This window comes from Carcharodon carcharias, chromosome 16 (assembly GCF_017639515.1).
Source record: "Carcharodon carcharias isolate sCarCar2 chromosome 16, sCarCar2.pri, whole genome shotgun sequence".
In the NCBI taxonomy this organism is placed as follows: Eukaryota; Metazoa; Chordata; class Chondrichthyes; order Lamniformes; family Lamnidae; genus Carcharodon; species Carcharodon carcharias.
Genome location: NC_054482.1, coordinates 18,999,770 through 19,025,766, shown reverse-complemented (window position 1 = coordinate 19,025,766; position 25,997 = coordinate 18,999,770). Strand labels below are relative to the sequence as shown.

Genomic DNA, 25,997 nt, shown 5'->3' with positions numbered 1-25,997 from the left:
CCTGTCTCCAAAGGATTTCGTGCAGATGATAGCCGCCAGAGTAATACTTTGGAGAAGCCGGGAGCGCTCCTCACCCAGAGCTGTCCGTCCCAAGATACAGATGCCCAGGGAAGTGTGGACGGTGGAGGGAATCTCAGCAGCGGCTGCACACGAGTGGCGTTTTAACCATTAGTTCCCGCTGGGGAGGTGGGGGGAATCGGGCACTCGGTGGACAGAACCCTTGCCCGCATCTTCCCTCCCATCCCTCCGGATCCGTGCCCTGCCTCCTCTCCGGATGTCTCTCCTCCCGAGGCCGCTTTAAGATGACTTGCCCCCGTTCGCAGGGCCGGCTCGGAATGGGGGATCCCCTGGCCAGCCACGGGGTACCAGAGCGGACCGCAAGAGCGACACATTGGCTCGCCTGCGTTGGAGGGAGTGTGTGTGTGCCAGGTCAGTGCTGGGTTTGCGAGGGACGGTGTTAACCTCCTGTTTCAACAGCACCCGCTTAAATGGGTTTGGGAATTACAAAAATCAGCGGGCGAGGGGGGTGGGGGGTGGTGGGGGAGGTAGGGGGTTTGGCAACTTCCAACGCACACCTCCCTGTGCTCTGACCAATTCCCGGATACCCGGCTTGAAGCGGTGCCCAATGCGAAGTAAAGGAATGGCATCAGGTTTGTCACTGGATCAGAGCGCCGCATCCTTTCGATGGCTTGAGACTGTGTGGGATCTCAGCTCCAACAGCTCTCCCGAGGGGCGGCTGGTTAACCCTTTGCAGGCGGCAGCCGTCTCTCAGCTGAACACAGTCTCCAGCCGATGTGGAAACGGGCATTCCGAGGCTGACAAGAGGGGGGGAAAGAAGCTTCGGATGGCTGGTACAAAAAAAGTAAAACGTTTCCACCAGTCCCTCCGAGAAACCAGGTAACCCTCCCCCCCCACCCCCCCCACCACCACTGGGAGCTTTTAAGGCTTTCTTTGCCAAAATTCTGTAAAACTAAATGTCGGTTATGTAACGAACGTGGAAAGCGCGATTATTTACACAGTGCTTAGGTATGTTTTCCCTTACTAATTCTTGTGTGTGTTTGTGCTTTACACCTATCACTGCAGCATCAGATATGTGTGTGTGTGTGTGTGAGTGAGAGAATAAGATAGCGTGTCTGCTTGGGTATGTGCCCACCTGTGCCCATATCTGCTGCTGTGTGCGTGTCTTGGTGTACGGAACAGTGTTTCAATGTATTCTTGCCTTTCGGTCAGCTCATGTGGTCATGTCAGTGTATAAGATGTGTTTGTTTGAGTATAGATGAACTATATATCAGTGTATGGGGGTTGGGGGTGGGGAACGGGGTGCTGCACTTTCTATAATTCCGTAACTACCAGCCTTGTCTACCGAAGTACCCGTGTTTGCCTTTGCGCGCAGCCTCTTTTACTTTGAGCGCCTCGCTGTCTATGTGTATGGCTTCCTGAGATTTTATCTACATCCATCGTGTGTCTACGTGTACGTTACATCCGATTGTCTACTTGCGTGTACTTTTGTTTATGTTGATAACAATGCCAATTGAAAAGCTTTATCTATATCGGTGTGTCTTTGAATACACCCTTGTGCCTCTATATGTACACCCGTCGGTGCGGCTGTGATTTGTGTTCCTGTGTGTGTGTTTGTGTATACACAACAACCTGTCCAGTTGTATTTTGTGTTTGAATACACCCTTCTTCCTGTATGTGTGTATCTGGTTGTGTTTTCTGTTGAGTATATTCTGGGTGTGTGTTTGGCTGTGGTTTGTGTATATTTTGGGTGCGTTTTTGGCTGTGTTTTGTGTATATTCTGGCTTTGTGTTTGGCCGTGTCTTGAGTATGTATTTGGTGTGTGTTTGGCTGTGTTTTGTGTATATTCTGAGTGTGAGTTTGGCTGTATTTTGAGTATACTTTGGGTGTGTGTTTGGCTGTGTTTTGAGTATATTCTCTGTTGGTGGGGCTGTGTTTTTGCGTTCAATATATTCTGGGTGCGTTTGGTTGGGTTTTGTGGTTTCTATTCGGATGTGACACACACCACGCACACACACACCCACCAGCCTGCCTGACTGTTTGGGGTAGGTCATGTAGCTCTTGGTTAACAATTGCTGTCTCTGCACACGCGGTGATGATCAGGAAGGGCGGTGGTTTCTGTTCTTTTTTAGTGCTGCCTGTCCTGGACATGAAGCTCTTCCTCCTCCTGCTTTAAAGGGATTTAATGATAACAGTGAGGCTGTTCTTGTTCTTAATGTCCTGCTTTTTTAATGGAACAGGTCTTGAGAGAGTGCAAGGAGAATGAAGAGCAAGAGTCCCAGATGGAAGGATGAACTGGCGGCTTGTTGATCTCGTCTCTTTGCTGTTCCTATGGGACCGCCTGGCTCTTACTCTCCACTGCTGGGCTCTATTGGTACTTTCCTGTCATCACCAACACCAACATGCCACCAGCCCTCTCGATTGGCTACTCTCGGACAAGGGACCCTTCCACCGGGCTCGGGATTATTCCAATTTCCTGGATAGATACCGTCAGGGATTTACTACGAGATATAAAATCTACAGGTAAGGCCGACCCTGGCATACATACTAGCAGGAAATGCTGGAAATTCTTACCAGGTGAAGCAGCATGTGTGGAGAGGAACGCAGCGTTAACGTGCTGGTGTTTGGAATCGCTTCCCCTCTTCTCCCTGCCCTTTTATTAAAAAAAAAACCTCCCCAGGTGCCCCTTTAAGACTAGAGCTACTACGCCTGCAAATTCTTTAAAAAAACAAACACCGATCCGCCTCTATGCAATGATGCAGGCGTGGCGTGTGCAAGTTCCCTTTAAGAATCGGTGTACCAATACATTGGGTTTATCCGGTACCAGCGCTATGGTCCGTGTGCTCACATCTCCCCCTGATGAGGGGATTGGGATCTGCAGCCCCTGCGCCGCCAAAGGCTTGTTGATTAATGACCCACACACAGACTGCTACCTAAGGTGTGCTGTGCAGCTACAGTAAAGGGGGAAAAAAATCTTCCCTTGTATCTGTAGTCATTGCAAGTGTCACTAGGATGGTCCCTATATCTTACAGTCGCAGGAATGAACCAGTAGCAACGCTGCAGTGGGAAAGTATAATTGACAATGGCAAATATATATATAAAATATATAAACACTCTATGTACATTCGCACAGCATTATTGGACCTATTACATCCCAGTATTTAAAGGCAGATTATCTCAAATCTGCAACGGGGACATCACAATCGCCATTCCTTTCATGTTAATGCCTCCATACAACAGATTGCTGCTGTATGGCACAAAAAAAGCAATCCTGAAACAGATTGACCATACTCGTAGAATTCACAGGGTTTATAATTTAAGGAGTAATAAACACCTTGACCTGATTTGAGGCAGTAATCTTAAACTGAGATTGAGGTGCCAGTTTTAAACTGAGCTTCAATCTTCCAGCTTGCTGAATCTGAAACCCTCCATTAGATGCCAGCCTGTTACTGCCACACACCCACTCTGCCATAGAGAAGCTCGCTGAACTTGGCAATGGGATTTCAGCCTGTAGTTCAATGTCAGGTATCCATTACTTTCAATCTGAATGCCTTAATTATAGATTCCTGCTTATATTGCTCCTGGTGTCCATTAAACTTTACATATTAGCCACCAATCCCTTCCATAAGATTGGATTCCAACTCACTCCCAGATACCCTGGTGATCTGGATACTAGTTAGTCAGCTTCTTGTGTTGTTTGCAATGGATGATATGATATATTCTGTAATGGTTTATCCAGGTATTGCAGGACTTTAGCTGATACTAGCATAATGCCTTAAAGCTAAGTATTCTTAGCATGTTCTCCAGAACAATTATTAAAATATTCTAAACAAATTACTTTTTCATTCTACGGACATTATTACCTCCCCAGTTAAATGTTTAATAGACAATAGAAATTGGGTTTTATGATTGTTGGTGATTAAAGTATATAACTAACAGATCACTCATGGCATTGCTCATATCAGATGCTGCCAATCTATTATTTATAACGACAGGAACATTATTCCACGTATCATCCTTACTAAAGTGCAGCTGTATTTAATTTGATCAGTCCCACTTAATGCTATGATCTAATTGTTGTCACTCCTGATGTGAATAGGTGGTTAATCATTGGTTAAGGAATCTGGCAGATTGGCAATTGCTTATAATTTTCTGTCTCCCGGTCAGAAAAAACAAACATGAAAAGGCTGAATTTTCTTTCTATTTATTGTAGATTTCAAGTATAGTGTGTCAAAGGTGCAGGGCTCCCATTTTTAAAGGGATTATCGGGTGGAAATTTGCAGCAGACAAGCAGCCTCGTTGGACGTGAGGACAGGTTGCAGTTAAGCCAGTGAAGTAGTCCTAATTTTGCATCCCTTAACAATTTCTGGCCTAATATTCAATCCAAACTGCTTGATTAGATTCAAGTCTATAACTTAATTAGGCCTTGTGTCCATTATCATTCTAACATGCATAAACTATCTGAGCACCTCAATTAGATACCAGTTGACAATTCACTTTCAGATATCCAGTTGTTTAATTTTATTTGTTCATTGATCAAATATTTTGTGGATTGGGCTCATCCATCACACTTGAGGTATTTCACTTCAAATGTTGCAATTCAAAGTGTTACTTCCTGCTGGTTTTTCTGTTTGATAACCTGCCCTCTCTCAAGGACATGAGTTGGGGATTTGTGACGTGCTCTGGATCCTAAACTACTTGCGAGCCACTCAGTAACAGCTTACATTGAAACAGTGCCTTTTACTGCCATTAAAAAAAATTCCCATGATGCTTCACAGAGGCATCATCCAAGCAATTAGACACATAGACAAGAAGGGAAATGTTAAGAGGGGCAACTAAATGCTTGGTAAAAAGAAGTTGGTGTTAAAGGAAGAGAGGAGGGTGAAAAGGCAATTCCAGACTGTGGAGCCTCATTGGCTGAAGGCACGACCACTAATTTTGGGGTGAAGTGAGTGGTAAGCATAGGAGTAAAAATAGAAAATGCTGGAAGTATTCAGCAGGTGTGGCAGCATCTGTGGAGAAAGTATTAGCATTTCAGATTGATGACTTTTCATTAGAACAGGGTTACATGTGGGAAAGGTTAACTCTGTTTCCCTCCACAGATGCCAACAGACCTGCTGAGTATTTCCAGCAATTGCTGTTTTTATTTCAGATTTCCAGTGTCCGCACTGTTATGCTTTGGTGTGCTTAGGAGGATAGCTAATTTAAATGTAAGTCTTGTAAAATCATCCGAGCCATTCAATAAGCAGTTCCAGCCTCACTTCTACATTCACACGCATCCATTATTCTGTGTAAATGACTTTCAGTTCCTTAGTTGAGATATAACATTTCTTGATATTCAATGTGGAGTTTATAATGGCCCAGATTTTGCTGTCAGCGGTGAAGCGATGACACTTGCTGCTGACCTCAAAGAAAGCTGATTACAGAGACATGGCAATCTCTGTGGCATAGATTACCCCTCCCCTGACATCAATTTGAATCTGGCGCCAAGCCAAGGTCTCTCCACAGATGCTACCACACCTGCTGAGTGCTTCCAGCATTTTCTGCTTTTACTTCTATGCATACCACTCATTTCACCCCAAAACTAGTGGCTAGTGCTTCAGCCAATAAGGCCCCATGCTCTAGATTTGCCTCCCTCTCCTCCTTTAAGCCCACCTTAAAACCCACTTTTTTTCTCCTGTTGTATAGCAATAATGAGGTCATGAAGCAGGGTAAGGAGCCAGTCACATTGAAATATTCTCACAGACAGCAAACTAGCAATTAAACCGCACTAAATTTTTCACTTTTAATTAAAATTTAATAGAAAATAAATTGGGACATGCATATGGAGTAATGGTAATATCATAAACAAACTGTTTTATTTAGCTCACTGTGTTGTTATATAATTCTTTTATCATAATGGAGAAATTTGACATTCCACAAATATGAAATTAGCTTTTTAGGGAGAGTGGGACTGTTCAGCAGTAATTGTGAACTTAGTGCACCATTAAAAATAATTACACCTCATTCAGCAAGTTACAAGTTTTTCAATGATTTTTAAGGTGAGACTAATATTGTAAAAGGCAAGTTTTCATCAGCTCGGTGATTTATACTTGATTGTAGTCTGGAGGGAGCTTCAACAGTGCACTCCATAGATTCACTGACAGCAACCCCTGGATTTCTGTATTTATCTGTGCCTGGGCAGACTCAAGGGGCAGAATTTTACACTCTCCTGGGCCAGGTTGGCACGCTGGCAGGAGACCCATATGTGGCCAATTAGTGGGCAATTGAGGGCCTCTTCCCACCCTGATGCAACATTTGCCGTGATGAGGGAGGCTGTAGCCAGGCTTGAAGCCCACTGTGTCCACTCCTTGGGCTACTGACAGGAAAAGAGGGGTATGCCTTCTTTCCAGGCCCATCGAAGGCTCCCCCTGAAGGTCTGACCATCACCTACCCAGGGCTTCCCCTCCCCCCTGCCCCCACCACTTGTGCACTCCAGCCACAATCCCCCCTCCCACTTCATTGCTGGGGCTTCCTAGCCTGGCCTCGCTGAAAACCCCTCTGACTTACCTCCCCATCCAGCTCCAGTGAAGATCATCATCAGTGTCTGGATGCAGTCCCAGCAGTGGCCACTGCTCTCGGTGGTGCTGCTGAGATCAGAAAAGCCTGGTCGCTCTGGGAAGCAGGACTTCCTTCCCAGATGAGGCAAAAGTCTTTCTCGGAGCCAATTGATGCCCCTCTGAGCACTAAATAACTGTGGGGTACCTGCTGAAGCGGGGACAGGATCAACACCAACTCTTTTACTGGAGGCGGGTGGGAACCCCAACAAAAAGTAAGATCCTGCTCTTAAGTTGCTGTCAGTTTCAGAGGGATAATGAATGACAGTGAATACCATTGCAAAACCTGAGCTGTTATAAATAAAGAAAGCAAGACTTGCAACTATATAGTGCTTTTCATAACTACCAGACAACTCAAAGTGCTTTACAGCCAATTAAGCACTTTTGAAGTGTAGTCACTGTTGTAGGAAGCGCAACAGCCAATTTGTGTTTAGTGAACTCCCACATACGACAATGTGATAATGATCAGATAATTTGTTTTTGTGTTGTTGGATAAGGAGTAAATATTTTCGAGGACGCTCGGGATTACTCCTCTGCCCTTCTTTGAAATACTGCCATGGGACCTTTTATGTCTACTCAAACTGGCAGATAGGGCCTCGGTTTAACATCTGAAATATGACACCTTCTTCTGTACAGTAATTTCAGGGGTTGTGCTGGGCTATCAAAGCAATTTTATAAGAAATTAAGAACAAATAAAGATTGGAATAGAAAAGCCATTCAAGTATATTCCTTCTATACAGCATTTTTAATTTGATCCATGGACTACTACTCCTATTTACTCATTAAACTTCACATAAGATAAAGCTCAGAGTGCAATTTTTACCCGGTTCCTCTACAATCATTTGCAAGACTTACAGTTATCAATTTGTCATTTTTATGCGCTATTCAATTTTGACTGGTTGAATTCCAGAGATACATTTCCAAAGTCCCAACGGTGTTATATCTCAGAGTGCCGGTCACCAATGTGAATATGTATCCTTTCAACCTTCAAACAGACTCTTAACCAACCATCCATCTAGCACTTTTTGAAAGGAATCAATCAAGATAGCTATTGATTGCTTTTGTTGGAAGTCTATAAATTCCATATGTCTGCTGTTCAATGAGCCAAAGAGAATTTTGTGGATATGTGTAATTTTTTGTTTTGATTATGCCTCTGAGGACTTTGTTGAGTATTACTGCACTCAGGTGCTTTTTAAAGTTGCCGTTGTTTTTGTACTTGTGCCTTCTAGATTATGGCCAGAATCAAACTTGGCCAACTAGTTGGTGCAAACAGCTCCCTGGGGCTCACTAATGATGTTATGTCATTAGAAACATGCAAACCACCTCACACTGGTTCCAATAAAATATCAGGATTTTTCCTTTCTTATCCTAGTGCTTTATTGCTTTCTAAATTGAAGGCTATGACACTCATTTCTATAGTTGTTGTCTAGAGAAACATGCTTCTAAAGTATTTTGCACTTGTTTTTCGCCATTTGGACACCAATTTTTTAAAATGTTGTTCCCGTTGCAGAACAGATTGTAAATTTGCTTTCTCTATGGGTTTAGTCTTTGCGTGTTCCTTTATAACTTAGAGCACTAAATCTGTGTATCATCTTTATTACTTAACTTTGAACTTTTGATTATGCAACAGCGCCCTTTTTGAAGATATGATTGCTGCAATATTATAAATGTGACCTGTGAATTATTAATGCTGTAAATAACCCAGTAATGTAATGGGTCAGCACACTAATCATCTAATGGAGTGAAAGTCTCTTCTGGAAGTGATGAGGGAGCAGAATAGTGACATTATTTTTGGATTTGTCTGTGAAGAGATGATAACACAATAGATCTCATTGGCCTCCTTGTAAGCTTAAAACCGCTACAGTTCTATTGGCTCCACATGAAATGGGTTTGAATAACCTCAGCTTGGTTCCTTGGGGTATAACATGGCATATATTAATGGCTTATGCCAACAAAAAAAGGGATGTACAGAAAGGGAAAAATTCTAAATGAGTGCAGGGCATGTTTCTGAGGTTATGATGTCTATTGGTGTCAAGTGAAACTGAAGCCCAAGTTTGGATCACTTAACTCGAATATAGGGTCAAAGGTTGGTAAAATGTTCAGTGCAAACTCACAGTAAAAAAAACTTCAATATTTTAATTTCAAAGTGCCATCCCAAAACCTTGCTGTTTTTGTAAACCTTTTGATACTTTACTCCTTTATTTCCATCTTCTGTATGAACGTATTACATATCACTTGCATTGCTTTACGCTTAATTACAATTAAATCTATTTGCTATCACATAGCCTATCTTAATTTATCGAGATACTTGGATTGCTATCAATCTTTCCTACATAGTGATAATTCAGTTATCACCTTCATGAGCACTTAACAGATTTGAAAGGCATGGCTGATTGTTTCTAAGATTGTGCTGACTTCTGCTGTGGTCTTTGCCCACGTAAGAATGGATGACTTTTATTCAATCAACTTCTCTCCTTATCTGTTCTTGGCTAACTGGTCTATATTTTCTTGATTCGCATCTCTACTTCTTATATTTTTGAATACCCTATTCATCTTTCCTCAGGTTCACAAGCTGAAAGCCTTTGCCTCCTTAGTTTTTCTCTAAGTTCCCTGTATTTCATGCTTTAGAAAAACTATTCTTCTGTTATCTTTGTGCTTTTGTTATAGATTTCCATGCCAACTTGTCTGAATCAGCAATTTGCCTCTGGTTTCCATTTGTGAAGTGTTTACCTATCACATTTGCATTTTTCTATGTTCTTCCTGTAGTCTTTTAACGCAACACATTCTACAAATAATTCATCGCTTACATAATTCTGCCTGCTTACTTAGTTAAACATGTATTTGGATACCACTGTTGCTATCTACCATGTTCTTTCTGTTGTCCTCATCATCTTTCTCCTTACCACTGCCAATCTGCTTTACGTTTGTCTGAATAATTTTTTAATCTGTTGGGATAGTCTGGGCCTCGTAATTCGATCACTGTGATCATCAATGGTTTTATTTTATTTTTCACCAAATGCGCCATCGAATTCCAAATTGCTTTGAAATCCTTTTTGTTTTTAGTTTGCCTTCCAAATATTCCTCCTTACGGCTCTCCTCATTGTTCCAAAATTTGCCATCCTACAGCCTGGCACCCTTTATTTTGGACATTAGCCTCATTACAACTTAAATTCTACCAATTAAATGATCACCTGAAAAATATGTCAGTATTGTCGGGAATTATGTTTATTTTAGTTTTCTGTCCTATGTTGTTCTCCTGGCCTGAAGGGACTAACTCCTAATGAGGTACAGCTCTGCAAATACCTCATCCAAATGCCCACTTGATATGTGAATGTTGACAATGATTGCTAAACCATGAGAGGCATCACAAACAAGCTTAATCTTATCCTCAAACCGTTGTATGTATTTGAGCTGGATGAGAAATTAGAATCCTTTTTTTTTTAAGTACACTCCTTATAGACATTTGTTATTCAGATCTCCAGAAAACAGCTGCAGTTATTGATTCAGTACACCTCCTCTATCCATTCATTACCTCACAACCATTTGCCTCCACCTCATGTGTATCTGCTCATCAATGTGCTTCCCTCTCCTAATCCCCCTTCTTGCACAGTGGTCTCTCTCTTTATTAACAAGCCTGAGGCATTCTGCACAGGGTACCAAAAATTAACTGGATGATTGTATATCCTGTGTTCCAAGAAAACAATATCAATTATGACAGCGATAACAACACGATGAATGTTATACCTGCACACCTTGCCCCCACCTCACTCTCAAATTCTCTATTGCGCTAGCTCATTTAGATATATTTTCCACTTCTATTTGAATGCACCCTGGAATATAGAAAATAATTCAGTTTGAAGAATGTTTGCTGTTAAGTATGTGGGTTTATTTTTATATCTTATTATAGAGTCACTCGGTATGAAAATTATGACCAGTAGGCTCGGGCCTTCAATTTAATATTTTCCTTCAGGCTTTCTTTAGTTCAGTAATTAAATTATTGTGTGATATTATTTAACATGATATAAGGGGGAGTTTTCAGTAATGGGGTCAGAGGACATTTGGAAGAATTCAGGAGTTCTATATGGTAGTTGAAGATTTAATAGACTCTATATAAGCAGAACAATGATTTTTATCCAGGACTTTGAGTCAGTCTTGTTTGAGCTGGGTTTGGACATGTTCCTGACAGGGATTTTATTAATTTAACATGGTGCAAGACTTAATATTATAGTCCCTTGAAATGTTATGGGATCTGAGTAGAATTTTATAGAATGTTTATGAGGCTGTTTTGTAAGATCTCTTTCGAAATTGGTTTATATAAAAAGGTTATATTTCCATTTGGCTATAAAAGGAATTCCATAGGATCGCAAAGGGAATTGTTTATGAACATGCAGAATCTCGACTTGAATATCTCTAGAGGTTTAATATGATTCACATTTGGAAGATTGATACTTTATTAATGTTGGTTTTTGATAAACTAGATATTACTGTTGACAATGTGATTACGCTAATGCTTATCATGTTTAATCAAATTTCTCTCTGGTTTAAGAGGTGTTAACTCAATCAAATTAAATGGATGAACACCTTTGTTAAAGTAACAGAAGGAGAAATTAGTTTGGATTCTGTGAAGCATTTGTATGCTAACATGACCATAATAGTCCCTATGTTTATCTGTGCGCTGCTTAACAATGTCTTGGGGGAAGTAGTAGGTAGATTTGTGGAGCGGGTTTAAAGTGGAATCTTGCAGGTCACATGATGAACTTTGAGCAGGCTTTTTGGGTAGAAATTTAGATTCCTGTCAGAGGTGGACTGGAGGTGGGAGTGCCAGGTTGTCAGCATGTTCCCATCCCCAGGCCATTTTCATTTAAGAGAGCAGGGGAGGGAGTAGTGATTGAAATCCAGTCAGTTTGGGATCCCCTCACTGAGGCTGAAACACGGTCTGGGAATATGGAGGCGGAATCCTGGTGCCAGACTGGGACCCCAAATCCTGCACCCACCAAGGCTGTCGGGCCACAGAAAGGACCATTCAATCGACACAATGACAGTTTGGCAGCTGTGGACTTTTTGGGTTGAAAATTTCTTACCTTCTCTTCAGAAGGTTCCTCCATTGTGAGGGCCCTTTCTCTCCTTCTCACATGCACCTGCAGCTCGCAACTTGGATGGAGGGGGTGGCTGATGTGTCATTGCTGGAGGGTCTCCGATTGGCCCTCCAGTCTTGGGATCCCATCCATCATCCTTAATTGAATAGTGGACGTGCTCCCGGACCATTAATTGGCCGTCCCTGTAAAGATCAGGCCGGTGACCTGACACCGACGAGTCACGGGCTAGGTCCCAGAAATTCTCCCAACATCAGGGTTCCGAATCCCAAAACAAAAACCCAGGCTATGGTGTGAGGAAAACTCCGCTAACCATTCTTGAACAAATCGATCATCACAACCACACAAGCATTTTGGAAAATCGATGTGATCCGAAAACAGTTGTAATTATTTAAGAGGCAGCACTTCAATTCCTGAGATTTGGGTACCTGATTTTTCTTTACCTCTTGGCGACACTGGCAAAAAGTATTTACTACCCATCTCTAAGTGGCCTTGGCATCAAGAGTTCAGTCACATAATGTTGGACTGGGGTCAGACGAATAGCTTTAGTGAACCATTTGGATTTCTATTATATTCCAATGGTTTTCATGGTTATTTTGTGGCATGAACTCACAAATAACCAAATTTAGTGCATTCAGTTTCACTACTTTTGACCTTTGGATTTGAACTCACAGATATGGGTTGCTAGTCCAGCACAAGGCGGAACAATGAAAGAGCCTTGATGAATTTGTGCAGACTGCAATGTGGATTCAATTCTTCTCACAATACAATGAAGTTCAGGTGTCATGACTCTATTCAATGTCATTCACAGAAGTCTGTGCACGCATTTCTAACATAATTGACTAGGATTTATTTCCACCATTTTGAATCGTTACAGGTTTTTTAATGCTCTTTGGAATCAAATATTTAAAATGTAAAATATTTATAGCAATCCTTTCTATCTCCTTTGCCTTTTCTTTTGCCCTCTGATTTTTTATTCATGTAAAATTTGCACATGATCTCAGTTTGGTAGAGAAACACCATGGGTATTTATTGTACAGTTTCAGAAATCCTGCCAATGCTGTTCTTCCATGTGTTATGGGTCTTCATCTAACTGAATAACATAGAACTTGCAGCATAGAGACAATCCATTCGGCCCAACTAAAGCCCAGATTTTTGTCCCCAGATCAGAGTCGGGAGATTTCCCAGCTTGGCAAATACGACTTTTAAAAGTGTCCGTCTGCAGCTTGGATTTTTGTTTGGGTGTTTGGGGGACTTGCAGTGGGCTGACGTGGGCAGATGGTCCCAGAATGAATGCAGAGGCTGCCAGGTGAGAAGTTGGGCTGGGTGCAAGGCATACCTCTCTGCTCCAGCACTGTGCGTAAATAAATATATAAAACCAAAAAAACACCCCTCTAGCCCTCATCTCTCAGCGCACACAAACTCCCTATGCCATATCCATGCTAACCTCATGGCCTCTCATACCCTTATGCCAACCCAAGCCCCTCTACCCACCTCCCATGGCCCCTCATTACCCCTGTGCCAACTCATGCTCCTCTACCCAGCCCTCCCATAGCCCCTTATACTCCAGTGTCAACCTAGTCGAACTCATGCCACCCCATATCCACTCACACACCACCTTTTGCCCTTACACCCTCCATGCCATCTCACCTAGTATCCCTGGACACTTTTCGGACAGCTTTGACATTTCCCGGTCAGCTTTGACAGCTCTGACGCTCCCTGGACAGCGTTGACACTTCCTGTGCCGCTGGATAGTTCCTTGACAATTCCTTGACAGTTCCAGTGTGTTTGTCCATAAAAGGTACATTATCATGTTTAATTCTAACTACCCCAAAGGATGCCTTACCTCTTCAAAAGGTATCCCAGGACTTTATCCAAAAGGATACATTACCTCTCCAAAGAGGTTATCTAAAGAACCCACCACATTTAGACCTCCTTTTACCCTGCCTGCACTGTGCACTCTCAGATTCATGCAGCTAGGGTTCAAAACTCAGATGTCAGTGGAGGCAGCTGGTGATTTAAGTGGCCAGCTGCTGTTAATAGGATCCAAGCCAGTTGGTGATGCAGAAATCAAGAAACAGAGATTTTCTTCATTGAGAGAGTTTATTCACTTGTTCAATCTCAAAGCTCTCCTCCCATTCAGTCCAGAGTCCCAGCTATCCCATATTTATATGCACTCAAATACAATTAGTACCCATCACCTGTTTCTCTTAAGCTTAACAATATAATTGACATTAACAAACCTTAACAATGTAATTGACATTAACAAACCTTAACAATGTAATTGACACGATATTGACAACTACCTCCATGATTTGCACATGCACGAACCCAGGCCCAATTCCAGTCCTGCCCCGAGAGGATGGGAAATGTTTTTTTATTCATTCATGGGATGTAGGCATCTCTGCTAAGCCAGCATTTGTTGAATGTTTGTGGATGGGGTGCCAATCAAGTGGGTTGCTTTATCCTGGATGGTGTCAAGCTTCATGAGTGTTGTGAGAGCTGCACTACACTCATCCAGGCAAGTGGCTCACACTCCTGACTTGTGCCTTGTAGATGGTGGACAGGCTTTGGAGAGTTAGGAGGTGAATTACCCGTTGCAGGATTCCTAGCCTCTGACTTGCTCTTGTGACCATAGTATTTATATGGCTAGTCCAGTTTAGTTTCTGCTTCATGGTAACCCCCAGGATGTTGATAGTGGGGGATTCAGTGATGGTAATGCCATTGAATGTCAAGGGGCGATAGTTAGATTCTCTCTTGTTGGAGATGCCTGGCACTTGTGTTGTGTGAATATTACTTGCCACTTGTCAGCCCAAGCCTGGATATTGCCCCATATCCCTTAACACCTTTGGCTAGCAAAGATCTAGCACTCTTAGTTATAACATTAACAACTGATCTAGCATCAGTTGCCATTTGCTGAAGAGACTTCCAAACTTCTACCATCCTTTGTGTGTCAAAATGTTTTCGTTCCTGAATGGCCTGGCTCTAATTGTACCCTCTAGTCCTAGACTCAACAACTAGAGTAAATCATTTCTCCCAATCTATGCTGTCTGTTCACCATAATATCTTGAAAACTTTGAACAAACCACTCTTAACTTTCTAAATTCTGGAGAATACAGTTCTAGTTTTTTTTAAATTGCTCCTTTTAGCTGGACACTTGGAATCCAGATATTATTCTAGTAAATCAATGCTGTACTCCCTCCAAGGCCACTGAATCCTTTCTAATGTGTGGTGCCCAGAACTGCTCCATTAATGTCACTCATCATCCTTTTCTTTCCTGGAGAAAAGAACCCTAGCCTGTTCAGTTTTTATCCCCCTGACAGTTATAACTGTTCATTTCTTGTATCATCCTAGTGAATGATTTTTGTACCTTTTCTGGTTTCCCTATGCCCTTTTCGTAATAAAGAGAACAGAACTGTGCACAGTATTCTAAGTGTGGACTAACCAATGTTCCATGTAAGTTTCACATAACCTCTGTGTTTTTCTCTGCTTGATGTACTTACAAGCATCTGGTTGGTTTGCATTGCATTTAATATGGATATCTGTCACAAGCATGGACATTTATAAATATATGCCTTATAATTCAGTGAAGGAAAATTTATAATGGGGGAGAAATATTTCAAAGCGCATGATATAAATGTAATTGTGAAAAACATATTGATTTACAGATTGTGTGTTGTTTTGAGTAGATCTGATTTATGGCCACGCAGGAAAATCATAGTGGGTTTTGGATCATTCTCCAAATTATAACTGGCTACATTGGCAGATTTCAATATTGCATAAACTTATGGCCAAATAAATGTAGATCAAATATTAATATGGATTCACGCTGGCAGAAAACCTGACTCCATTCCAAAATCTAATTAAATGAGAGAAGAACTAACTAGCAACTGGAAGATTTCCCCTGTGGAGAACTTCTAAGTTTAGCCTTTTTTAAAATGAATTTGCTTAATATTCTTAAAGGATGTGGTGATGGAGCCCTGACAATTTCTGGGAATGTAGGAACCGGAACAGGCCATTTAGAACCCTTGAGCATATTCCGCCATTCACAGAGATTGTGGCTGATCTGTGATCTAACTCCACAGACCTGCCTTTGCCCCATTTCCCTCAATACCTTAGGTTAACAAAAATCTATCAATCTCGAGTTTAAAATAAACAATTGCTCTAACACCATTTGTTTGTGGAATTATTCCTAATTTCACTCCTGAAAGGTTTGGATCTAATTTTCAGAATATGCAACATCGTCTTGAACTGTTTAATGGGAGGAAATGGTTTCTCATTTGTCCTGCCTGTTCCCCTTAAAATATAGAAAACTTCAGTCAAATCTGCCTGAATCTTCTAAATTCCAGAAAATACAACCCGTTTTAGTGTCATCTCTCCTTGTAATTTAACCCTTAGGGAAGAATGTTTTGTTGACCGCCCCCACTCGCTGATGTGTAAAATGACGGGCGGTGATGTAGGGCAGGCGTCCCAACCTTAGCGCGTCATTTAGATTTTCAATTTGGTGGGCACACAGCCGAGTTGGCTGTACGCCCGCCGAACTGTAAGAGGCCTATTAAGACCTGTTAAAAACTAATTGAGCTAATAAAATGATCTGCCCATCCAACCTTCAGCTTGGCGGGCAGGCGAAGAGCCCAGGCGGCCTTCGCATTTTTCATGGAACCTCATCCACGGGCCGGATGAGGTTTCATGAAGTGTTTGAAAATTCAATAAAATTTTTTTTTTTAAAATTCATTTACATGTCCTAGCTCATGTGACACTGAAGGGACATGTTTCAAAAGTTTTTTAATTTCTTTATTTAGATGTTTAAAACTTAAACTAATCTAGCCGGGGCACCTCTGTGCCTCAGGCAGGTTTCTGCACTCTTTCGTGCGCATGTTTGAAAGAGCGCAGGCCCTTCCTCAGGGAAATCCCCCCCCCCCTGCCCACACAGGGAGTGCTCAGCTGGGTGGGCCTTAATTGGTCCGCGTACGTAAAATAATGGTGCAGACCTGATCGGGGGGCGCCAGTCAGGCTAGCGCCTGCACAACTCCCCCAACGGGGGGAAATTTCTGCCCCTAGAGTCCAGCTATCATTCTGGTTATTATGTGCAGCACTCCTTCCAAGGCCATAACATCCTCCTTAAGGTATGGTTACCAGAACTGCTCACAGTACTCCGGGTGTGGTTAAACCAGTGGTTTGGAAAGCTGTAGCACAGCTTCTACCCCTTTGTAATTTTTTTATTGGATATGAGCTATTCTAGTCATTTAGAGATAAGGGCCAGCATTCAATTAACCTTTTTTTGCTTATTTTCTGTATCTATTCATAACATTTTAATGATTAGTGTAATTGGCCTTATTTAGGTCCAAAGTAGATTAATTCACATTTTCATATATTGAAATACATTTACACTTTTGTCCATTCACATCATTTATCAACATCTCCTTGTAACGTTATGCTTGCAATTTTACTGTTTATAATGCTGCCTATCCTTGTGCCATTGGCAAATGTGGATATATGGCTTTTTAGCCCATTATTTGTGTTGCAGATAAGTAAGGTGAAGCACCAATACAGATCCTTGTAAGACATTACTAGGCACTCACATCAATTAGACTACCTGCCCATTATCTCCGCGCTTTTTCTCTTGTCACTCAGCCAATATCCGAGCCAGTCAATAATTTGCCTTCAATTCCATGATTTTCAACGTTAGCTAACAACCACTTATCAAATTACTATTGAAAGATCACATAAACAACATCAGTAGACATCCATAAGACCATAAGACATAGGAGCAGAAATTAGGCCATTCGGCCCATTGAGTCTACTCCACCATTCAATCATGGCTGATAAGTTTCTCAACCCCATTCTTCCGCCTTCTCCCTATAACCTTTGATCCCCTTACCAATCACGAACCTATCTATCTTGGTCTTAAATAGACATCCATCTCTTCGCTACTTTAGTTACTTTTGTAAAAAATTAAATCTGATTCTTCAAGTTTAACCCAGCCTTTACAAATTCACGATGAAAGCAAAATACTGCAGATGCCGGAAATCTGAAATAAAAACAACATGCTGGAAAAACTCAGCAGGTCTGGCAGCATCTGTGGAGAGAGAAACAGGGCTAACATTTTGAGTCTGTATGACTCGAAACATTAACTTTGTTTCTCTCTCCAGAGATGCTGCCAGACCTGCTGAGTTTTTCTAGAATTTTCTGTTTTTATTACTTCACAAATCCGTGCTGCCTCTCCCTGACCTGCTGAAAGTTTTCGAGGTGTTCAATCACCCTATCCTTTTGACTCCAGCTATTTCTCAACAACAGATGATGGGGTAATTTTCCATAATTCCTTGGACTTCTTCATCATTCTTAATTAGCAGAGTCACAGTGCAATTTTCCAAAATAAAGGAAAGGTTACCAAGATGAGAGAAATTTGAAGATTGTAGATAAAGTATCTGCAAAGTCCTCTCCTGCTTCCTTGAAATCCCTGGGCTAAACCATCCTGTCCAGGGCATTTGTCATTCTTTAGTGCCATTATTTGCTTCATTATTGTTATCTTTCTTCTGTTAGTTTTGGTGAGCCCACATCCCTGATTCAATATTAGTTTTCTTGGGAAGGCTTAATCCACCTGCTTTGCCTCATTTTTCTCTGCTGCTGTCATTGCCTTTCACTCTGGCAACATTTGCTGTATGACAGGGACCCCCCACCACAGCTTCCTTACTGCAAGAGAAAATGTATACAATGAGAGTGAAGGGTATGGAGCAGTGTGACTGACTAAACTCTATATTCAATGGATGTTTAGCAGATCAAATTGAAGGGGAATCTTAGAATATGTGCTGCAGAGAGATGTAGGTAATGTGGATATTGAAGATATGGAAGAAGCTGAACCAGGAAGCCTCAAAGTGATGGAAGGTGGAGCATAAAAACAATGTTGTCAAGCAAGCATGGATTCAAATACTGTCAGCCCCTCCTTATAAAGCACCTATATCAAAGGAGATGCTGTTAGAAAGGGAGAACGTCTGCAACAATAATTAGTGGATGAGTAATCTTGTCAATGGTTCTCCCCCTACAACGCTGCTGTACACTTCTTCCAATGAAATAACTAAATGTAACTGAGTGGGTGTCTTAACGTATCATTGTAGTCAGCAGCTGGATCTCCTTGTTACCAGTAGATGAAACATTAGGGCCAATCTTTTTACAGGACCTGGAGTATCACTGTGGTGGAGGTCAGTATTGGAGTGCAGGTTGTCATAGGTCCCAGAGCATGAATACAGGGAGAGATGTTTTTTGAGTTGAGAGTATCTACAAGGTCTGTCACACCACTACTGTGAATGACAGCATTAGGTGTGCTCTTTGAAAGGTATTACAAAAGCATGTTTGCAGTTTTTTTTGTGATCCAGGGTGTAAAGTAGAAATCTATCCATGTTTCAAACAGAAAATCAATGTTGTTTTACCATCTTCATGGCAGAAACAGCCTTAATGTGATTTCATTAGTTAGAACATCCCCTGTGTCAGGTCAGAGAGCAATCTCTCCCTCTTTCTGATCCTCCATTCCATCCTCTGTACACACAAACACACACATGAAGAAACATCAGTAATGAAAACGTCTTACATTTTCAGCTCACTGCATATGTCTATCTCCCATTTTCCAAATTTTTCCCTCAGGTAGAACAAGGTACTGCTGATGGGGAGCCTCCTGCTATGAAGGCATTTCGAGAAATTGTTGGCATACTCCAATGATTTTCAGTCTAATAAAATGAATAGATGGAAAATTGCATAGGATCACGTGTGCAATGATTTGTTATGTCCTCACAGTGGGCGAGGCTTCTTGTTTGCAGCTTGCAGTTGTATCTTGTTTATACCGCCTGACTCCAATTTTGATTCTGCCAGCCTGAGATGTGTGTGTGTGCTGTGTGTGTGTGCTGTGTGTGTGTGTGTAAACATGTGTATGTGCATGCTTGCAACATGTGTGCTTTATAAGCACTTGGTCATTAGATTTCACGAGGTTTTAGTTCCAAAGCACTGGAAAATGGGATCATGATGTGTAATTAACTGACGCCCATTGAAACGATGCAGCCAGCATGCTGACTTTGTGCTGCCTGTTCATTCCAATCAATTCAGCGTCCATCAGCACAAGTAGCATTGGTGATTGTCTGAACATGTCAACAGGGGTCAATACTGTGAGTAGCTTTCACCTCTTAAAGTTATTTGCACTGCTTGAAGCTAGCCTGCACCTCTTAGAGAGGAGGTGCATTGTCCAGGGAGATGTCCAGGAAGTGACTCTGATCTGGGAACCATTGAAGAATAGCTCAGCTTGGGAGAGAGCCAGCCTCAAGTTTTGCAGAAGCTGCACTAGAGATTTTGGTGAAGGAAGAGGAAAGGAGAGATGTCCTATATCTACAGGAGGCAATGAGACCTTCCAGGCACACTTGAGAACCCAGGGGTAGATAACCATGGGGGTTAACATCAGGAGTGAAGCCCTGAGGACCTGAATGCAGTGCTGTAAAAAATATCAATGACCTCACATGAGCAGTCAAAGTCAGCGAATGCAGCTTCAAAAGCCATATCTTACCAACTGCACCATTAGTCTCAGGCACTGGCTAATTCAACACATCCCATTACTCACCTACAAACAATCTCCCTCAATCAGGACTCTTACCTTACATTAATATGATTCACCATAGCCTCATAGGTTGCACACACTGTTTGCTATTTAAACATGGCAGGCAGATCATCAAAACAGATTGCACTTCCCTCTCCCTTGCAGGATAAAGTGATGCACAACCGGATGCTGCAGAAGCGAACCAGGGGGCAACAGGCATGCCTGCAGGTTGTGGTCCCCAAGGAGCAGACAGTGCTGGCCATGTTAGGACACCCACTGCTGAGGCCATGGGCAGCAGTGGGGTTGAAATCATTAATGATGATGGCATCTTCATAGCTAATCTTCCTTCTCACATCCCACTCCCCCTTATCCAATACTCTTCTGACTTAAAAGCTGCCAATGGCATAGGCATCTGCCCCTTATTTCCCCTTGGCCCTGTTCTACAATATTACCCTTGGTCCTTTGTCCATTCAGATACCCAAAAAGTGCAAGCTGGCTGTGCGGTGCAGAATACCAAGGAGAGGATGACGCTGAAGATACATCATCAATTGATATCACACTCGCAGTCACCAGCTCGAATACAGACACTGCAAGTAATTTAGAGGATAACATAGCGGCAAGATCTGCATGTGGTGAGACACCCGGCATAAACAGCCTGCCAGCAAGAGCAGGGGGCAAGATTGGACAGGTGCCAGCTCGCCAGAGGACATTGCACATGAGGTCAGCTGCAGAGGACTCAGATGAGGATTTCACTGGAATAGCTAAAGAAGAACACTGATGGATATGCATGACAAAGTGCTTGATTCCTTGGGAATACTGCCAGAAAACTTGCAGTCAATGTCAAACAGCACGGATGAGTCTGACAGCAACTTGGCACAGGGCTTTGTACAGACTTGGAGCTCATCCTTTCTAGCACGGAAGTGTTGCCCAACTTAGTTCGGAATTGTGAACCAAATCATAATGCAGCGTCTGATGGCTGATTCCTCAGCTTCCCTTGCAGCACAAGCAACAGCCAGCCGACACCTGAGTGATGCAGTGGAAGCTCATACTGCTCTCATGCAAGGCCAGCTTGCTGCCAGACAAGTTCAGGATGCTGCAAGCATGCTTTTAAATTATAAGATAAAAGCAAAATATTGCGGATGCTGGAAGTCTGAAACAAAAACAAAAATAGCTGGAAAAACTCAGCAAGTCTGACAGCATCTGCGGAGAGGAATATAGTTAACGTTTCGAGTCCGTATGAAGGGTCATACGTACTTGAAACGTTAACCGTATTCCTCTCCGCAGATGCTGTTGGACCTGCTGAGGTTTTCCAGCTATTTTTGTTTTTGTTGCCTTTATAGTGTGTAAGGGGTATACAGGATGTCACAGCAGTCCCCCAACACATTACGAGGGTCACTGAGGCACCGCTCTGAGGATGTGGCAGTGGGTCCATGGAGAATGAACCTTCTGTTCTCTCTTATAAGACAGCACCCATCCTCTCAAAGCTGCCACTCAACTGAGCATTCAAGGCCCAGAGCTGCTGCCAGGTCATCCACCAAGACCATCTGCAGTCTCCTCCATTGAAAGTCAGCAACCTTCCATCAACTATGCTGCAGTCATTGGGGTAGTACTGTGTCGGACCCCTTAGTACAGGCAAAGGCACAGGGAAGACAGGCACTAAGGGAACGTACAAGGGTGATTATTGACTCCTGTATGCAATGCAGTATGGCATGATTTTGTTTATAGCTTTGGTTTGGAACAATTATTATTGTGTGATTTTTATTTTCTCATTGTGACCAAGCTGATGTTGTGTTGGTCAGTGATAGAGGAAAGGTGGGGGACCGCTGTTGAATAAGGAATTGGAGCTTTGATTACTGGTATCACTCTCGGGTGAGTTTTTCACAGACAGCCCTGTCTTGTTTGCCTCCACTCTTCTTTCTCTTCATGCTTGTCATCCTCCTTCTCCTCATTTTGCTGCTCCTCCTCATCCTTCTCATGCTCCTGACCTGTTTGTCATATAGCTGTTGGCGAGGGCTATCTCCTCACGATGAAGAAGTTGTGCAGCACACAGCAGATCACCAAGAATCTTGACACCTGCTCTGCTGAGTATTGCGGGGCTCATCCAGAGCCTTCCAGACAGTGGATGTATTGTTTTGGCATGCCAGTGGTCTGCTCTGTCACACTTCAAGTGACATCATGGCTTTCATTGTATGCTTGCTGCTCAGTGTGTGTGGGTTTCACAGACAAGTCATTAACCATGTTGTCAGTGGATAGCACTTGTCATCCACTGGTCAACCTTTGGGTTCCTGTAGTGGTTCAAATGGAGCTGAGGCCAAATGAAAGCATCATGACTGCTGCCTCTGGTGACAGACTAACTGGACATTGAGGGAGTAGAATGGCCTTTGCTTCTGGTATAGGACAGAGTTGACTTGTGGCACTCACAGAGCAATCTGCATGCAGTTTACTGCACTCTACACCATAGGGAAGCCTCCAATCCTAGCTTGCTGCATGTTTACTCCTCTTGCTCCTCAGTGGCAAGATAGAATGAGAAATAGTTAGCTCTCACTGAATATACAAAGCCTCAGTGACTTCCCTTACACAACAGTGGGCAGCAAGCTGCAAAATGTTGCACACATCTCCAGCTGCAGCCTGGAAGGGCCAGACACTTAAACGTCCATTGTCACAATCTCCTTCAAAGTCAATGGCAGTGCGCTGAGGTTGTAATGCCTGCTCAGTGAGAACACCCTTACTGAAGTGTAAACATATCACACTTTGTTCCTCGCTGACGTTCAGGTAGGAGAATTGCTCCTGGGCCTTCTTCTGAGAACCCTTCCTCATTCTACCTCTTCCAATAGCTTGTCCTGCTCTGCGTGGCCTCTGCTGATTCTTCAAGTTAGGCTGGATTCCAATGGGTATGCCTACTAGTGTATCTGTGTCTGGGAGCAAATGTTTTGTGCAGAAGCTGCAAACTCAGACCTGTCACACCATTCCCTGCAGAATTTAGCAAATTTAGACGACTGTACAGAGCCACAAACCTTTGCAGTATCAAAGTAACAGCCAAAATAAATCAAGTAGCAATTATCTACAAGGCACATGTCAGGAGTGTGATGGAATACTCCCCACTTGCCTGGATGAGTGCAGCTCCAACAACACTCAAGAAGCTCGACACCATCCAGGACAAAGCAGCCCTTGATCGGCACCCCATCCACAAACATTCACTCCCTCCACCACCAACGCAGAGTGACAGCAGTGTGCACCATCTACAAGATGCGCGGCAGGAACTCACCAAGGCTCCTTTGAAAACATCTTGCAAACCCATGACCACTACCCTCTAGAAGGACAAGGACACAAGGCACATGGGAACACCACTACCTGGAAGTTCCCCTTGAAGCCACTCATCATCCTGACTTGGAAATATATCGCTGTTCCTTTACTGTGGCTGGGCTCCCTCCCTAACAGCACTGAAGGGTGTGCCTACACCACAGGGACTGCAGCGGTTCAAGAAGGCAGCTCACCCCCGCCTTCTCAAGGGCAGCTAAGGACTAATGCTGGCCTAGCCAGCGAAGCCCACATCCTATGAATGAATAAAAAAAAATGAAACTGGAAACAATTGATTCATTTAAATAGCACGGATGAGGGATCCTTCCTGTTGCTGCGTGTGTTCAGCTGTGCAGGGTTAAAACAGCATTAGGTGGCATGTTGAGCTCCAAAATGTCACTCGGGCATCAAGTCAGCATTGCATGATGATTGGTGTCATAAATAGACTGTTTTGTGTACCGCCAGTGGCCATTCACTGCACGCATCTTAATGTCCTCACCAATATAGTCTCTGGGGCGATTTGTCCCAAGCATATTGTGGAAATATTATTGTGGAAGCCATTTTGGAGGCCTAAGGACATACGTAGCACCCAAAAAATGGGTGCAAATTATTCCAATTTCTCGCTCCAGATGAAGAAATCACGATTTCAATGCATTTAAATAAGCATAAGTTTCAAAACATTCTCAGCAATGCTACAACCATCAGACGAACGTGGTAAGGGACTGATATCTTTAGAAGTGCAACCAGCAATTTATATTTTGGAGAGAGGTAGAGAAAAACTTGTAGGAAATAAAAAGCCAAAGTACCGATCCACCTACTGGTTCCCACATCTGGAAGCACTAACAAAGGGTGCTATATAAATAATAGTTGTTGTTTCTATTATGACTCTGAGTTTCTCCTGAGGATGCAGAAATAACAACAACTACTATTTATATAGCACCCTTTATTAGTGAAACCCTCCAAAGTTCTTTACAGGATGACTGGGTTAAACTCCTGGAACTCTCTTCCTAACAGCACTGTAGGCGTACCTACACCAGATGGACTGCAGTGGTTCAAGAAGGTGGCTCACCATCATTTTCTCAAGGGCAATTAGGGATGGGCAACCAATGATGACCTAGCCAGCAACACCCACGTCTCATGAAAGAATGAAAAAAAAACAAGTATCATCAAAACAAAATTTGGTGCAGAGTCATATAAGGAGATGTTAGGGGCCAGTGTTCAAAGAGGCAGGTTTTAAAGAAGGAAAGAGAGGAAGAGAGACAGAAGTGTTAGAGAGGGAATTACACAACTGAGGGCCTTGGCAACTGAAGGTGTAGTCACCAGTGATGGAGAGATTAAAACCAGGCAGACAAGAGGCCCGAATTAGAAAAACACAGATGTCTCAGAGCGTTGTCAGGCTGGAGGAGATTACTGGAATAAGAATAGCAAGGATGTGGAGAGATTCGAAAAAAAGATTGACACCTGGAATGAGCAGGCTGCCTATTGTGGAAAGGTTGGACAGACTGGGCTTGTTCCCACTGGCATTTAGAAGAGTGATGTGTGACTTGATTGAAGAATATAAGATCCCGAACGGTCTTGACAAGGTGGATGTGGAAAGGATGTTCCCACTTGTGGGTGAGCCTGGAACTAGGGGGCACTGTTTTAAAATTAGGGGTCGCCCTTTTAAGGCAGCGATGAGGAGAATTTTTTTCTCTCAGAGGGTTGTGTGACTGTGGAACTCTACCTCAGGACGTGGTGGAAGCAGGGCCATTGAATATTTTTAAGGCAAGAGGTAGTTAGATTCTTGTTAGACTATGGGATCAAAGGTTATCGGGGGTAGATGGGAATGTGGGACTCGAAACACATGCAGATCAGCCATGATCTTATTGAATGGCCGAGCAGGCTTGAGTGGCCGAAAGGCCTACTCCTATTCCTATTTCTTATGTTCTTAAGGATGAGAATTTTAAAATTACAGTGTTGCTTAAATGGAAACCATTGAATGTCAGCAAATTCAGGAGTGATGGATTAACAGGACTTGGCGCGAGTAAAGTCACAAGCAATTAGAGTTCTGATGACCTCAAGTTTAGGGCCGGTAGAACTTGTGAGACTGGCCAGGACTGTTTTAGAATAGTCATATCTAGGGATGGTAAAGGCATGGATGAGGGTTTCAGGAACAGTTACATGGAGGAAGAGGTAGAATGGAGTTATGTTTCAGAGGTGGAAATTTATATTCTTAGTAATGGTACAGGTATGTTGTCAGAAGCTTATCTCAGAGTCTAATAACAAGGTTGCGACTAGTCTGGTTGAGCCTCAGACAATTGCCAGAGAGAGGCAATGAGTCAGTGGTGAAGGAACAGAGTTTGTGGTGCTGAGAGAAGACAATGGCTTTGATCTTCCCAATCAGTTGGAGGAACTTGCTGCTCATTGAGTACTGGATGT

At 42.8% G+C, this 25,997-nt stretch overlaps 1 protein-coding gene across 1 annotated transcript in view; it reads left to right on the top strand.

Annotated features, from left to right (window-relative positions):
- Positions 1-377: 377 nt before the first annotated feature.
- LOC121289295 (BMP/retinoic acid-inducible neural-specific protein 3-like) overlaps positions 378-25,997 on the top strand; it is a 207,985-nt gene continuing 182,365 nt past the window's right edge. Inside the window, exons 1-2 of the mRNA XM_041208600.1 lie at positions 378-429; positions 2,259-2,541. Of these exons, the coding sequence (XP_041064534.1) occupies positions 2,309-2,541 (233 nt within the window). The 5' untranslated portion in view covers positions 378-429; positions 2,259-2,308. The remainder of the gene's footprint in view (positions 430-2,258; positions 2,542-25,997) is intronic.